General features: G+C 51.3%; 1 protein-coding gene across 6 annotated transcripts in view; it reads left to right on the plus strand.

Annotated features, from left to right (window-relative positions):
• The window catches only part of MSI2 (musashi RNA binding protein 2), a 224,312-nt gene that overhangs the window by 165,663 nt on the left and 42,787 nt on the right, over window positions 1-15,862 (plus strand). For all 6 annotated transcript variants that reach the window (XM_062012243.1, XM_062012244.1, XM_062012245.1 and 3 more), the window contains exons 8-9: window positions 8,275-8,357; window positions 15,409-15,523. In XM_062012243.1, the coding sequence (XP_061868227.1) occupies window positions 8,275-8,357; window positions 15,409-15,523 (198 nt within the window). The remainder of the gene's footprint in view (window positions 1-8,274; window positions 8,358-15,408; window positions 15,524-15,862) is intronic.

Here is a 15,862-nt window from a genome sequence, read left to right on the forward strand (position 1 = left end):
GCTTTGCCCTCTCAAAGTGTTGTTTCACAGAAGCTTTGGCTTTCAAAGTGTTTCAGGTAACGCTTGGCCAGGCATCTCCTCCGTGTGGGGACCTTGCCCTGGCCATCCCAGGACATCCCAGGCGTGCACATGTGTCCCTTGCCACCCTCCCTTTGGGAAGAGGAGCTGGTTTCAGGGCTGAGCAGGGGCAGCCATGAGCCATCACACTTCCCTCACCCCATTAGCAGCAGGTTTCAAATGCAGGTCATTATAATCCCCAGCTCCCACCCAGTATTAATATTTTGAAGACATCTCTTTGATAAGCCCATCTTCTCAGCCAATTTCCTATTTCTACTGAAAGCAAAGCATCTTTCCTCCCAGTATTGTAAATCTGTTGTTAAAATGAAGGAAAGGAAATGGAAAAAAGAATCACACTCCCCCCCCAGCACCCTCCCAGCCCCATAACACCAGGCTCGGTGCTGGGCTGCCTTTGTCAGCCCTGGATAGAATTATGCATCATGAATAAAAACTGCTGTCAACATGCATTGGTTTCAAAACATTAGAGCATATGGTATGTGATTATCTGTATTGTCAAATGCAATAAAGCGAATTTGGATATAATAAAAAACGTAATATTTTAGAAATTTGGTAATAAACTGTGGGAGAATTGACAGGCAGAGAGTGTTTGATGCCTGTGGGCAAACAGATAAAGAGGGCAGGACTCTGCTGCGGGCAGTGGGTGCTGCAGGCACGCTGGGGGTGTGACGGGAGCCTGGCTGGGCTGAGCTGGCAGCGCAGGGGCCCCTTCCCCGGGGCTGCAGTAGGAAGGGGGGTGACAGTTGCCTTGTGGCACGGTGAGGGGCTGCAGGGCACTTGTTTTAGGGTGGAAACACGCCTTCAGTTTTGCCACTGGCTCTGGGTGCTGCAGGTCTCACAAATGAATAGACAGAGGCATTCCCTTGAAGCACGAGGTTCCCGTTCTGGCTGCAGACAGATTGATTTTACAGGCTTTTGGGGTTTTTTCACTGATGGCAAAAAGAAATGTGTTGGATTGTGTCACTGTTCCCCCCTCAGCTTCACCCTCATTGCTCTTGTACCACTGACTCGTTTGAGAGCTTGGAAATCCCAGAACTGAAGGGAGCAGTGAAAATCCGTGAGGAGCAAGGAGGGGTCTGAGGAGCTGGAGTTAGAACTGATGGGAAAGCAAACACTGTCCCAGAGAAGTTTCTTCTTCAGTGTCTCACATTTCATCCCAGTGCTTGAATTCTCATCTTCGGACAGAAGTGCCCCGTTGAGACGTGATGTGTCTGGCAGAAGCTGAGGTGGGAACTGACTTTGGGGCCTCTTGTGTTGAAAGTTCAGATGCAAAAGAAAACACAGCCTTAAGTGTATCACACGTACATGCAGTTTTTCTTAGGTCACTGCTAATGCTCCTAAATGATCTGTGAATGCATTAATGGTTTCTGTTAATTAACAATATGATAAAGCTGGCATTTAGTGAGCTGCTGTGGGTGCGTTTCAGGCGTCATGTACCCAGCGCTTTGGGTCGGTTTCAGAATGTCAGTAGAATCAAAATTTAATGAAGATTTGTTATGAAAAACGGATTTCAGGGAGCTGAGGCCTCACTGACACCAGGGTGCCCCTGGCTCACCGGGGCTCCCCGCTGGCAGCCTGGGACGGCTGCGGCAACAACCCGTGTCCTGCCTCGGGCTGTGTGGCCCCTGCAAGGGGAGGCACGTGAGACCCTCAGCCTGGGAGTCTGTGGTCAGAATGGGTCATGTGGGACAGGGTCCCTGCTACCTTTCATCCTCTCCTTGGGGAAAATTGTTTCCCCACACCGATCTAGGGGGATTGTTGCCTGCCTGGAGGCACAGGCTGCTGTGTGGCACAGCGGCTGCTCGCCCTAAGGGGCCTTTCTTGGGTTTTGGAGCAGTGCCCCCTTTGCAAATGCCAGGCAGCCGTGGGAGGACGGAGCCAGGGGCCAGAGCCTCACAGCTTTCCAGGGCAAAAGCAGAGGAGTATCTTGCTGGTGCCCTTTATCCAGCTGTGTGACTGACCTCAGCTCTTTGCTCCCCTGCCGCGCCGGTATCGGAACGGCAGCACCTTGTGTGGAGGTTTTGATCTGAGGCACTTGTCTGCTGATTGAATTCTGAGAATTTACTCTCGTGTCAGGGAGTATATATTGATACTTTAACCAGCAGTAATGCCTGCCTGTGTCTGCCAGGAGAACCTGACTGTTTTCCATACCCACCCAAGATGCACATAAACACTAAGTGGATGTGCAGGCTAATCATCTGTCTTGATGAGCATCATTCACAGAAGCACTGCTAGAGAGCACACTTTACAGTTAAATGAGGAAGATATTTTCTGTCCTAGACTATAGGTGTTAACCTTCTCTTTCCCCTCCCATCACCTGGTGCATCCCTCCCCAATCTGGTTATCACGGTGGGTGAGATCTTGTTCTCCATAGGCAGGAGGTACCCCCAGGTGGTACCTTCAGGTGTGGCAGACCCCTCCTTAGAGGTGAGGAGGTAAACCTGAGCAGCGTGGTCTCATATGAAGGCTGTATGCTGTGAGTCTGGAGCCAGTTCCTTCTTTGGAAGCCAAACCCTCTGCGTTGGTGTGTTTGCAGCACAGGAAATTGGAATAACAGGAAATAACGAGTTAGAAGTGACAGCTTTTATCCTGCAGGATCCTCAGCTTTAACGAGCTGAGTTGCAATTGCCAGATGAAAACTTTGAGGAAGGGACTGGAAAGTGAGAGGGAAGAAATGTGGGACCTGGACCACAAGGGAGATTTAAGCAGCTTCTCCAAGACACAACACAGGAAGGCGACAGAGTCAGGGCTGAGTTGTTGAGTCCTGGCTACTGGGTTCTAGTGTTAACAAATGGCTTTTCCCAATGTCAGGATTAAACCCACAGGTCCCTGTTCCCTGACTGTCTGGGTAATGACTTGAATTACCTTTGCAGACAGCAAGAAGTTAGAAACATCCATGGTTCACTGTCAAAGTAGTTAAAGTGTCCCAGCCCATCTCCTTGCTTCATTCTGTTTGTCCATCAAGGTGAGATTTGGTGACCATGACGGGACTGGGTTTCATGTCTCCCTCTCCACCCCTCCCTGCAGGTTTATTGTTATTGTTTCTGTGTTTCTGAGCTGGCCTGGCAGGCTGGGCTGTGCAGGAGCTTACTAAGGAACTTTTTCCCCTCTGATTACAAGGGATGTGTGAATAAAGAAGAGCGGTATTGATTCACACCAATCTATGCATCGACTGTGTGGGAGCCACTTGCAATTCCCAGCAGCACCAGAAAGCTTTGCAACAGGGAGAAATATGACCAGGCAAGTTGAGAAAATAAACTAGTGTCAACTTTTCTTGTTTCTTCCCTCATTATTAATGGATGGAATAGGGCTCGTTTATCAAGAAGAGGAAAAATTAATTGACACAGGCTTTAATGTTATTATGCCTGGCTTGTCTGGTCACATTTCTTCATTCTTGTGGTTTTTTTTACTTTTTGAAAGGCATTTTATTACATTTTACAGGACCAGCTGCCAAAACTGTTGGTACAAGCATGAAAGCAGGTGCATAAATAATGCCACAGCAGGACTGGACCTTTCTCTCTCTCTCTCAGCTTAAGTAACTTAAATCTGGGGAGAAGAGAGGAGGCATGAAGCAAAAACAAATGAGCAGGTCAGGTGCTGAGACCTAACACAAAAGGGGGATGGAGCTTGAACTGATAATCCCTGGTGAGGGTGCTGCAGCGGGTGTCAGGCTGTGTGTTCCCATCCAGCAGCACCATGAGCCAGTGGGACCATAGACCCCCAGGTCCCAGGGCTCTCTGGTGCCCAGTGCCAGAACCAGGGGTAATGGGCACAGGCTGGAACACTAAAAGTTCCACTAGAACATGAGGAGAAAGTCCTTTGGTGCTGAGGGGAGGGAGCCCTGGCCCAGGCTGCCCAGGGAGGGTGTGGAGGCTCCTCAGGAGGTTGCCAACCCCACCTGGACACGTTCCTGTGCCCCCTGAGCCAGGGGAAGCTGCTTTGGCTGGGGCTGACACAGTCCCTGGCAAACTGGCACACTCTGACTCTCCTTCCAGTGCCTTTATCCAGCAGAGCATCTGTGCTGGTGGCTGAGGAGCCTCTTCCCAGAGCAGCAATGCCCGTGCTGGGTGGTGTGTGAGCCTGGAGTGAAGGTGTTTTTGTCGCTGGTGCTGGTGGTGGAGGTGCTGCATTGCCCCGGCTGTGGGGGGGTGTCCCAGGCCGCCTGTCAGATGCTCCTGGGGCTGACCCCAGCATTAGCCTCGGTTTAACCTTCTGCACAGGATGCAATCACCTTGTTTTCCTTGTTTTAATGCCTGCACAGGCTCGAAAGAGCGAGACCTTTCACCCCCTGAGCTGCTCTTGTGTAATTGTACTGAGGAGTGACGTCCTCTGTGTCTGCAAACACAGCTGCAATATGTATTGCTGTATGCACAGATAAAACCCAGCCTGTGGAAAAACTGCTGCCAACTAGCAAGGGAAAGTAGACATATTTCATAGCAATGGTGTCGTCATCTCAGCTATATTTTACCAAGGTTGGCATAAAACATCTCAAGTGACGACAAAGGTGTGAAATATAGATGGTGTGAGTGTGAAAGAACCAAACTGCAGAGCGCAGGAGCACTGACTTTTGGTATCTTGAGTGTGGCTTCTTAATATTATTTATTACTTCTAACTTTTTATTATTATTATTATTACTTTAATCTTTTTATGGCTTCAGTCACTCTCTCTGAACAATGTTTCTCTTGTTTCTGAGATACCGTGGTGGGAAGTGCTGCAGCTGGGCTCTGCTTCGCTGCAAGGGGCTGTCCACCCTGCCTGGGCAGCTTTCTGGGCTGAACCAGGCTCTGGATCAAAGGGAGCTCTTCGGTGTAATGAATGTGTGTCAGGGGATGTGCTCTGGACTGGCATCTGCAGACTCATTGGAAACATTTCCAGGGGAACTCAGGGTTATTTGGGTACTTGAGACTGGCTTGACTTGCACTAAGAAAAGTCTTTCGCCACGTATTCCCTCCCCTGTGAAAAACACACTTGCATCTGTTTCCAAGTGAAAAAATACCTTGTTGTGAGTCACCATGGTGTGAGGCAGCCATCCTGGAAGGGACCTGTTCTGCTGGGGTACTGAGTGCCTCCCACTTCCATGGAGCTCCAGCTAAGTGCCAGGACTTGTCCTGAATCAGTGCTTGGTCAAGTGAGCTGCAAGTCCTTCTGATCCAGGAACTGCAAAGCAGCTTTTTGCTGGATACCCTGCTCCATCTCCTTCCTTTGCCTGGATCAGTCCTGGAGCCCAGGTCAGTCCTGGCACGTAGCTGGAGCTCCATGCATGTGCAGACACCCGTCCTTTCCATCAGCAAGGAACCTCTCCCTTCAGGTGCTGGGAGAGCCTCCACGTGCTTTCAGTTGGTACCCACTGACAGCAGATGAATGGAGTGAAATGACTCCCTTTTCTGAGGAGATGCCAAAGGAGGGTTTGTTCACCTGAAGGTCACGAATACATCTCAGCTTCCCTTAGTGATCAGGCTTGGCTTGGAACCTCTGGTTTGGGGGTATCTCTTTGCCTTTTACTTTATTTTTTCCCTCTTCTTTGTCTTTTCTTCAACAGAAAGGATTATTCAAATGAATGTTCAGTTTTATTCATTTGAATAAAAAACCCAGCCGTTGTTTGACTCTGTTAACTGCTTATCTCTTAAACAGAGCTTGTAGGCTTCCAAGAATAGCTTCATTCAGAAGGATGCGGTGTGATTTCATTTTAGAACGCTCCTTGACAACCAGGATCCTGTTCCTGTTTCAAACACCCGTCTTTGTTTTGTGTTAATCTTCTTACACTTCCCCAGAAGCCTCTCTTTTTGTGGACTCGTGGTACCTCTCAGAAGAAATAATTGTCTGTTTAGTCCAGGCAGTTTCTGCGAGCTTTGGTTATTTAGGAATGAGCGTGTGTTCGTTCTGTTCCCCGCTGACACACACACACAGCCGTGTTTCTGTGGCATCTCACGTTCAGATTAATGTAGTGGAAAAAGGACCCATCACTTTTGTGAGTGTTTTTGTTCTGGGGCATATGATCTCTTGAGGCTCCTTAAGGAGTGGTGGCATCTCTTGAACAGCATCCCGTGCAGTTTGCACACCCGTGTGCTTGCAGATTAAAATGCTTCCCAATCAGTTCAAGATGTTGGTGATCATAAAGCACTGTGAGCCTTCAGCCAAGGGGTGAGTGCCCTGCGTGGGCTCTGGGCCTGAGCCTGCCATCTCCATGCCCACAGGAGCTGCCTCTCTGCCCTTCAGTGGGCTCCAGGGAGGAGGGAATTAGGGATGCTGCTGGGCTTTCTTACAGACTGTTTTTTCTGGCCAAGCCAGCTGAGGGGCCTGCACAAAGGGACACAGATCTTACAAAAACCTGCAAATGAGCTGACACCACGGACTGCTATTTCATTCTTGCTGTAAAATCTGTAGCTGCAGAAAGCTGGGTGGCTGATTTTAATCAGATAAATAATTTCTCCACAAACCTGTGTTTAAGCCATATGGAGCGGGATGAGGATGGGAAGCTTGAGTCCAAATGTGTAATGACTGCAGTGGGCTTTCTTCAGTGTTCTGCACATTAAGGCTAATCTCTAAATTCCCTCCCTCTCCTCCATCCTGGCAGTGAGACCTGAGGAAAGTTGAAAGAGAAATCCTCAACTGCTGTACTCGCTAATGAGTTACTAATGATGAAGATGTTGCTGGCACTCAGACAATTAATGGCTTGTAGACCCAGGCCCCTGGCACAGCAGCTCTGGGATTCCTGGGATGCCACAGTCACACAGTTAACCACAAAAATTTTAGCTTTAACTACAGGTCTGTTTAAGGTAGATTTAAATGGAGTAATTTAGAAGGCAAATGAAAGACTTAAGTAAAATACTTCAAGCTGCTACATGCTTTAAGTGCAAAGTGTGTTCTGAGCGCTGGGTTTGAGTCTGATGTGCTGTCAGATGATGTGTTGTGCTTTAGAGGAGACGGACAAACCATCTCTGGTGGGTTTTTCCTCCCAACAAGAGGGTCCAAAGAGGGACTGGAGCATTGCTGTGTGTACTGTGCATTCCTAAACAAGCCATCTGGGAGCTGCTCAGACATCCCCTTGAAATGCACTTCAGAGCTGCAGCTCCTGTAGCCTGCAAATCGTGTTTTGTACCCACAGGATGCCAGGAACAGCCTACAGTTTCAGTATTTTCTGAAGTCTGTCCTGTTACTACATCTTTAAGATTTCAGAAGCTTAGTTGGTGTCGCTGTTGACTCATCAAGCCTGTGCTTGATGAAATGTGGAACGCTGGATTTGTTTTGTTTATTAGCTTGGTTATTATTGTTTGTAAGGAAGGAGCAGGGAACATGTCTGTGTGTAGCTGTGGTGGGCTGCCAGCTTTCTTTAGTGTGGCCACAGCAGAGCAAACACAGTGTACAGCTACAGGCAAGCAGCAGGCATCAAACGACCCTAAACCAGCCCAAATCCACTGCTCCTTTGAAGCAGCAGCAGAGAAGAGAAGAATGATTAGATCAGAGGCCTTAAATGTAATGGATTCTTGGAGGCCTCAGGATGTCCTGATGAGGTATTAGAGGAAGTAATTCAGGAAGAAAAGGACAAATAAGCACCTCCGGAGCCGGCTGAGCCGCGGGCAGGCGGGGTGTTTGGTGTTTGCTCACAGGGATGGGAGCACACAGTGCTGCTGCATGTTTGGGGAACCACTGGGGCTTTTTTCCTCACCAGGGGTAAATGGAAGAGTTATCATCCATCTGCCCAGAGTTCTCTGGTTTTGGGCCGTGTAATGAGTCAGCTCTAATGGAGAAGTCCCGTGGAATTAAACAAGAGATAAAATCAATATGGTTCCATAGGAATATAATTGGGTTTTGTAGAGATTGCTCTTAAAAACCTATGAGATATAAAAGAAAATACAGCCTTGTTGTGGTTTCTGAGCCATCGTGTAGCTGGGGTGTAACTATCCATTAAATTCTGCAGGATGGATCAAAAAATCCATGAGGAGGTTTTAACTCTCCATTAAATCCCACGGACGGGCTGGGACGGAACTGTCTTCGTTTTCCCCGAGACTGCTGCTGCCTGCCATGAGCCTGCAGCGAGTTCAGTGACAGCTCCACAGACAGCAGCTGGATTTATTTACACATGCATCTTCTTAGGAAAGTTATCCAAAGTCCCAGTGGCTGAGTGATGCTTGATTAAAACAGCATCGTTTCGCTTCACTCACATTTTCTTTTCCCCTTTTCTGTTTCTTTATCAAACAGGATTTGGCTTCGTAACTTTTGAAAACGAAGACGTGGTGGAAAAAGTCTGTGAAATTCATTTCCATGAAATCAATAATAAAATGGTAAGTTGGTTTTGTGGTGCAGCACGTGCTGGTGGCAGCAGGCTCTCACCCTTTGTCACAGGCGTGTGCCCTGCCTGGGTGCTGGCCAGGCTCCTGGCTGAGGTGAATTGGGTGCTGGGCACACGCTGCCTGCAGGAGGGGCCACGGGAACGGGATGTGGAGCCTCAGCCACGGCTCCTGGCCCTGCCACAGGACGGGTGTCTGTCCTGAGGCCTTGCCTGCAGACTCGGGCTGCTGCCCTGGAGCAGGTTTTGGTGTGGGAGGTCAAATGGCTGGCAATGACCTGAGTCAACCTGAACCTTGGAGAAGTCCTCTTTCTGCTCCCCTGCTGAGTGGCTGAACTGTGGGTTTTCAGGAGGGGAGGAGCTGGAGTGGCTGTTAGAGACCGTGTGCTCCCTAAATGGCCACTCTGGTTGAGCTCCTGGGTCCTGGTGCTGCGTTGCTGCTGCCTGCTGGGCCGTGTCCCCATGGCAGAGCCACCGTCACTTTCCACCAAGTCCCATCCCAGGAGCCAGACCTGGGTGAAGTTCCTCCTAAAATTACAGTCAGGTCCCAGGTTGCAGGTTGCCCTGTCAGTAAAGCTACTGAGGCAGATGAAAAAGGGCATTTGTATTTCAATTGATGCCATAACTTTGATATTTTCAGCTAAAATATTCTTTTTCTCTGTGTCAAAACATCCTTCTCAAATGTGTGTTCAGATATGCATTGTATATTGGTCTGATATGTGTTCACAGACTTTAAATTCAATAATAGAGCTTTTAGTGTGGATAAGATCAAAGCAATCTCCTTGGCATATGCTGGAGGCCTGATTCAATATTTGACTTGCTAATTTTTCCCAGGGCACTGAAATAATATTCCTCATATTGTTACTCACTGCAATATGCATCTGAAATAAGAGGAAGGGTCTCCTTGGCAAACTGAGGGGTGGCAGGGCAGGGCAGGGCTGGGGCAGTTGCCCTTGTCCTCTGGCTCCATCTTGGATGGCTGCTGTGGGCTTTGCCTGTTCCCTGTCCCAGCATCTGCTTCCCCAGCCTCCTCCTGCTTCAGGGCTCTCCTGCCTGCCTCCAGTGGTACCTGGCCTGAGATACAGGAGAGCTGCAGGGGAGGCTCTCATTCCCCTCTGTACAGTTACTAAATGCTGATTAATCTGCCTTAAAACAAACAAAAAAGAACAAGCCCCACCCACCCCCACCTCAGCATCCAGAGAACAGCCCCAGCACCACATCAGAGATGCTTGGCATTAAATTGAGGTGGGATTGTGAGTTGGGAGGGAAGAGCCTGCATCCAGCATCTCCCTACGCTCACGGCCAGTGTGTGTCGTGTCAAACTCCAGGGGTTTATTTCCTTCACACAACGGGTTTTTCCCTGGAGCAAGGCTCAGCCTTCGCCTGGCTGCCCTGGGGAGGGCTGGATGTAGGCTGGAAGGAGCAGCAGGGTGCTGGCGTGTCCTGGCCAAAGGGGTGCCCACAGTGGGGCACAGCACGGTGTGTGGCACTTCCCGCGGGCTCCACGCTCCAGGGCTCTGCAAACCTTCCAGGCTGCTGGGAGAACTGCTCCCCGGGTGAAAGGCTGCTTGGGAGTGTACCAGCAGTGCAGGGAACAGGAAGGATGGGACAGGGCAAAAACGCTCAGGGAGCACCACGAGGAGACAAAGGGTTGGCTGTTGGTGTTTCCTTGTCCCAGGTAATGAAAATCTCCTCTCCTGGGCTCCCTGAGCCCGCTCAGTGCACGACCCAGGTGCCACAATGCCGAGAGCCTTCGCTTCTTGTCACTTCTTCTACGGCACTAATTTCAAAAGCAGCCCACGGGGGAGGAGATGAGACATGGGCTTGTCTCAGGACTGACTCATGTTGCTGATGCGTCTGCAGATGAGTTACCGAAGCCACGGAGGGCCGGGAGAGCTGGTGCACACGGCTGTGCAGGGAGCTGGGGCAGGTAGCTGCAGGTGACACACTGGCTGGGGGCAGAGTCAGGCACAGATGGGCTTCCCACGGAGCCCTCAGGGGCTGCCCAGTCCCCCTCTCGGGGGCAGGTTCACAGCCCCAGCTCGAGGCAGTGGGATTTGCAGCCGCAGAGCGAGCCAGGACAGGGACACCCCCTCCCCAGGCTGCTCAGCTGTGGCATCCACGGGTCTGTGGGCACTGACTCGCCCTGAGCTCACTTCTTCACCTCCTCAGTGCAGTCATTCCCCAAAACGTGGGGGCAAGCCGAGGGTAGCAGGGCTGCTGCTGTTCACAAGCCTATTTCCAGCCTCCCGGCTCCCCGGCGAGCTATTTTTAGCCCAGGCGTTCTGCTTCTGTTGCCATCCGTAAAGCCCAGAATGTCAGATGTAATATTAAACGAGCAGCGTGAACGTGAAAAGAAAATGCCAGGGAGGTATTTAATAGATGAAACTTGGAATTTACGTGGGAAGCCAGAGATGCTCTCCAAACATTGCGGGGGACACAAAACCCAAACAAGCTCTCCCCGGAACAGTGTTCCTTCCTTCCACACAGCAGGCTGCTTTGCAAAGAGAAACCTGATCTTATTTAAGAGGTGCAGAAGTAGCTGGAAAGGAGATGGGATGGGGTGATTCATTTTCCTGCGGGTGTCAGCAATAGCCACCCACAGCAGCAGTTTGGTGGGATGAGCAGAACCATGAGCTGGCCTGGCTGGGGCCCTTCGCAGCGAGGTCAGGTCTCAAATCAGACCCTGCAGCAGCTGACAAAGATGTTGGGCTGTTCTAAAATAGCCTTTGGCACTGCATAGCACCTGTGGCTGTTCCTCTCTCTCTCTCTTGGTGGGGTTTGTGGGGGTTTTGCTGTGGGTTTTTGGATGATGTGGCTGATGAGGCTGCCCTTGGCAGGTTCCCCAGGGCTGACTGTGTTCTGCAGCTCACACGGGACAGGGAGCAGCTGCGCAGCTCTGGCTGTTAGCGGGTGTTTGGGAGGCAAACTGAACTGAGGAACTGCAGAGAGACCATCAGACTCCTCTGCTCACCTGAATTGCAGAGAAACCATCAGACTCCTCTGCTGACCCGAATTGCAGAGAGACCATCAGACTCCTGCTCACCCGCAGCTGCCGGCTTCTCCTCTCAGGGTCTGAGGACATGAGGTCCCATTGTCCCCACACCACCTTTCTCAGGGACCCAGTGCATGTTCCTGAGCATGCCCATAACCCTGCTGCTGCCGTGGCCCTGCCTCTGCACATGGGTTTCTCTGTCAGAGGAGGGATGGTTTTGGCTCGTGTTGTCCCAAGGTAGTCTCAGCTAGCTGTGAATCACACGTTGCTGGCAAGACAAAGGTGCCTTGTCTTTGGGTGGTAAAATGTTTTTTGTGCATTGTGAGCATGTGTGCTTTCTGCTTCCCTCAAAATAGCCCCAGTTTCCCTGGAAAGCTGTTAGCCAGGGGGTTTTGTGAGACATGCTGGTGCTGAGAGCTGACAGCCTGTTTTGTTGCACTGGGTATAAGAGGCTTTTCACTCCCCATCTCAGCTGTCCTGGGTTCCAGTGGCTTTGACTGCTCGGCTTGACCCAAGAGTACCCCAGTGTAATGTTAATTCTCAGAACTAGACTAAACAAAAATAGTGAATTTCAGTTTCCCTGCTTTCCCCCCCCCTTTAGCCTTAGATTAAAACTGCCTTTGTTGGGCTGCTGGGGGGAAGCACATCCCTCTCACAGGGGAGGTGGAAAAAACCTGGAAATTATTAAGGTGTGCAGAAATGCTGAACTGAAGGTTTGTGCAAGACCCAGATTTATGTACAGAACGCTCACCTTGGGGCGGGCTCTTGGGGGTGATTCGCTGCACAGCTCAGCACTGACTCATAAATCCAGACACATCCCTCCTGGAGAAGCCCCGAGGCACGTCCTGCTTTGCTGGCACGGGCAGGACGTCCCTGCTGCCTCTCAGGTAACCCTCAGGGGATCTTTGGCCATCTCCATCCCCTTCCCCAAGAAGGAGAGGGCTGGCTTCTTGCAGAAAAGAAGCCTGACCCGTTTTTTTGAGTTTTTGCTGCCTCTTGGGTGAAGAGGCACGATCCCAGCCCACTGACACGGTGCTTCACCTCTTGTGGCTGCACTTTCCCCATTGCTGACAGGATGGTTGCTGGGCAGGTTCTGCAGAGCACCTCTGGGCCTGAACAGGGAGTGTGGAAGTCCCCTGGGCTGTGCTGCTGGGCCAGGGTCCCACAGCCCTTCCCAAGGGCTGGCAGAGCATGGCCAGGGCTCCAGATCCTGTATCTTTGTGTCATCCCTCCCACGGGAAAAGGCTCTGCTGGATCCCAAGGAATATTCCTGCCCTCACCCTGGGCTGTGTATGTTTACAAAGGCTTAGGAATTACTTCTGTTTCCTCCTGGTGATGTTGTCTTCCCCTTTAAATCCCGGTGACATCTTCCTTGCAGCTCGCTGCCGTTCGCCTCGTGTCCTCGTGTGTGTGAGGATCATAAATTACGCCGCTCTTTCAGAGAGCAGCAGTAGGCTGGTTTGTGGTTGCAAAAGCTAATTACTGGGTTATTGTTTCTAACAGTGCTAATCCAAACTTCATTTTCCTGTTAATTGTCCACCGAGCCAGGCTGGATTGTTTTTATCACGCTGGCTGTTTGCGGCACAGTGTAACCAATGCTGTGAGCCCGAAACACGCGGCTGCGAAGCGAGACGACACAGTTCTGGTGCTCACCCCAGGTCGTTTGGCTGGAGAAATTACATTGACACACTCCTGTTAAATGCTCCTCTGTTAAAAATAAGCAAAGGACAGTTTCAGAGGGTGCTGAGGAGCTGATGAGGCGGCGGGAAGGGAGGCTGGTGGTAGCGCTCGACATTTCAAGCTGGCCACGTCCCTGGGCTCTTGGGGTGGTGACAGGCTGTGGGCTCTGGGGCTCAGTTAGGCTGAAACCCACCACCAAGGCTCAGGCTTAAGCCTCCCTGGGAAGCTCTGAAGGTTCTGTGCCCATGGGGCAGTGATAGGGCTGAGCACTGGGCACACACGTCCTGCTGTCCTGTCCCCAGCCCCACGCTGACAGAGGCACCTCAGTGTGCAGACGGCTGCTTGAGGGTTTTCTGTTTCATTTTCTTCCTCTTTGCCCCGTGAGGCACTCTGGGGGTTACCATTGGACACCCAGTAGTGTGTCTGCAGGGGATGTGCGTGGGGAGGTGTGTGGGCCTGCAGAGGACAATGTGTGTGGCACTTGGTGGCCCCAGCTGAAGGACACACCAGCCCTCACGGTGACCCTTGCTGGGCTGTTTCTCCCGTGGAGGACTTGCTGCCCTGGCAGCACTGAAGAGGAGATGGAGGGAATCACTGGTGCTGCTCTGACTGTGCCCAAGTTATGAGATGTCCAGAGAGCAGGCTGTTCCATACCTCTCTTGCTCCTGCTCTCCCCTGTTTCCCTTTCCCAGCTGTGCACACACACCTCCCAGCTCCAGGCGCCCCCTGTCCCTCTCTGACCTTCTCCCGCTGCCTCCTGCAGGGACCCAAACGCTTCTTGGCAGAAAAGTAGCAAAAGATGAACTCCAGTATAATTTTGCTCCAAGCTTCTCTGGATTGGGGCAGCTTGTTTCTAGGAAGCTTGTGTTTTGACAGCACTGGCAGTGTCTGAGCATTGTAGCTTCGGGAAGTGTTGCAAGCAAGCAAAGTAAATACGGTCTGTGGAGGTTTGCAGCAGAAAGGGAGGAGTAGGTGGTTTTGTTTAAAATACTCCCATTACAGTCAGTTAACCTTTATGTTACCTAAATGAAAACTGTATAAACCTGAGATTTTCGCTGATGGTGTTGCTTAGGAACAGGCGGGTGCCTCTGTAAGACAATGAGCACACAGTCACTGATCCGGCTGTTAGGCACCACCACGCTCAGCCACGTGTCCGCAAGGGCCACCCCGCACCTTCCCCAGCCTGTGTGAGACATGGAGGGGGTGTGGGAGGCAGGACCCTGCTTGGAGCCATCCCCAGCACCAGCCCTGAGGCCATGCTGGCAGGCTGGCGGTGCCAGGGGAGGACGGGGGCTGCGGGTGGCTGTGCCACCACGGCTGCCAGGAGCATGGCCCTGGCTTGTGGCACTCCTGCTCCAGTCTGGTCTGGCCAGACGAGGGCTGGGGGAGTGTAAATGTGCAAAGGGGATGAGGAACTGGTGGAAGAACAGAGTTAGAGACAGAAAGCTCAAACCTCTACACTCAGCCTGAGACCTTGACCCTTAGAGCAGCGATTCTCATCATGCAAGGCAGTGGCACAGCTCAGGACTTCCCTGCACCCCGTGCAGCACTGTGCTGCCCATCCACACATCTCCTTCTGCTCAGAGCATGGGCTGGAGTGGAGAGCATTGGGTTGGGATAACTGTTTAGCTCCAAGTCAATTTCCCAGCGTGGCCACAGGGCCAGTGCTGAGGGGAGCCTGGGGCGGTCTGTGATGGGGACGAGTCAGCGGTGCCGGACCTAGAAAACATGGGAAAGTGCTTTATTTCTCCTTTTTCCTACCCAAAATGGGGCTGTGAGCCAGGGTCTGGGGGTCCTGGTGTCCTGCCACCAACTGGAGTGACTCCCTGCCTCTCACAGGCGTTGGCAGAGGCTCGCAACGTGGTTCAAGTGGCATTAAGCAACTTCAAAAGGCAGCAGGAGTAACTGGAAGTGAAAGAATGCAGATCCTTTATTAATAGGGCTTCCAGAAATGTTCTGCTGGGTAGAAATATTGATTCTTTATTCCTATTTGAAAAGGAGCTTTTTGTAACGATCACCGAGAGTCGTTTTCTGTTATGGATTGCAATAGAGCCGTGCTGGAGACCTCCCTCCATTCATTCCACGCCCGCGGGTACCATCCAGGGGAAGCAGCACAGGTTTTCCTTTCAGGAGCACGGCAGCGTTTGTGTCACCCTTGCAGCGGGGCTCTGCTCTGTGTGTTTAAAGAGACATCCACGTTTGCTCTTTGAAATCCGTGGACGCCGTTGTTAAAGTTCAGCTTTGCGGGGGAGGCGGAGTGGGGCGGCAGCCGCTAAAAATAAACCTCCCCCCCCCCAAGTAGATCAGTTCTGCATTTGACATTTACATGGAATTCATTTGCATCTCATTTGTACATGTTTCTGCTCAATAGGTAGAATGTAAGAAAGCACAACCTAAAGAAGTGATGTTTCCACCAGGGACGAGAGGAAGGGCACGTGGATTACCGTATACCATGGACGCTTTTATGCTAGGGATGGGAATGTTGGGTAAGTGCTGGAGCCACCACACGTCTCCCGGAGCTGGCAGCTCCCCTCTTGTCTCCCCGATTCCTGACCCTCACACCGCAGGGGTGAGCGAATCCCCACGAGCCTCCAACTTCCACAGGGCTGGAGTGGGGGGAAATAACCCTGTCTGTGGTAAATGATGAACTCCTCCCGCCCCTCTCCCTGCACCGTGAGGATTTGCATTTAAATGGGTGTTTTAAATAGCCTGTTTTACTTTTACTCGCAAAAAATAGAATGATGAAAGACGCAGCGTGTTCATTCTGACTAAAAATGATCTCTCCCCTTTTTTAGAGGAATTGAGTCACACATTATTCCCCTTCT

The sequence above is a fragment of the Colius striatus genome, chromosome 20 (genome assembly GCF_028858725.1).
Source record: "Colius striatus isolate bColStr4 chromosome 20, bColStr4.1.hap1, whole genome shotgun sequence".
Classification (NCBI taxonomy): domain Eukaryota; kingdom Metazoa; phylum Chordata; class Aves; order Coliiformes; family Coliidae; genus Colius; species Colius striatus.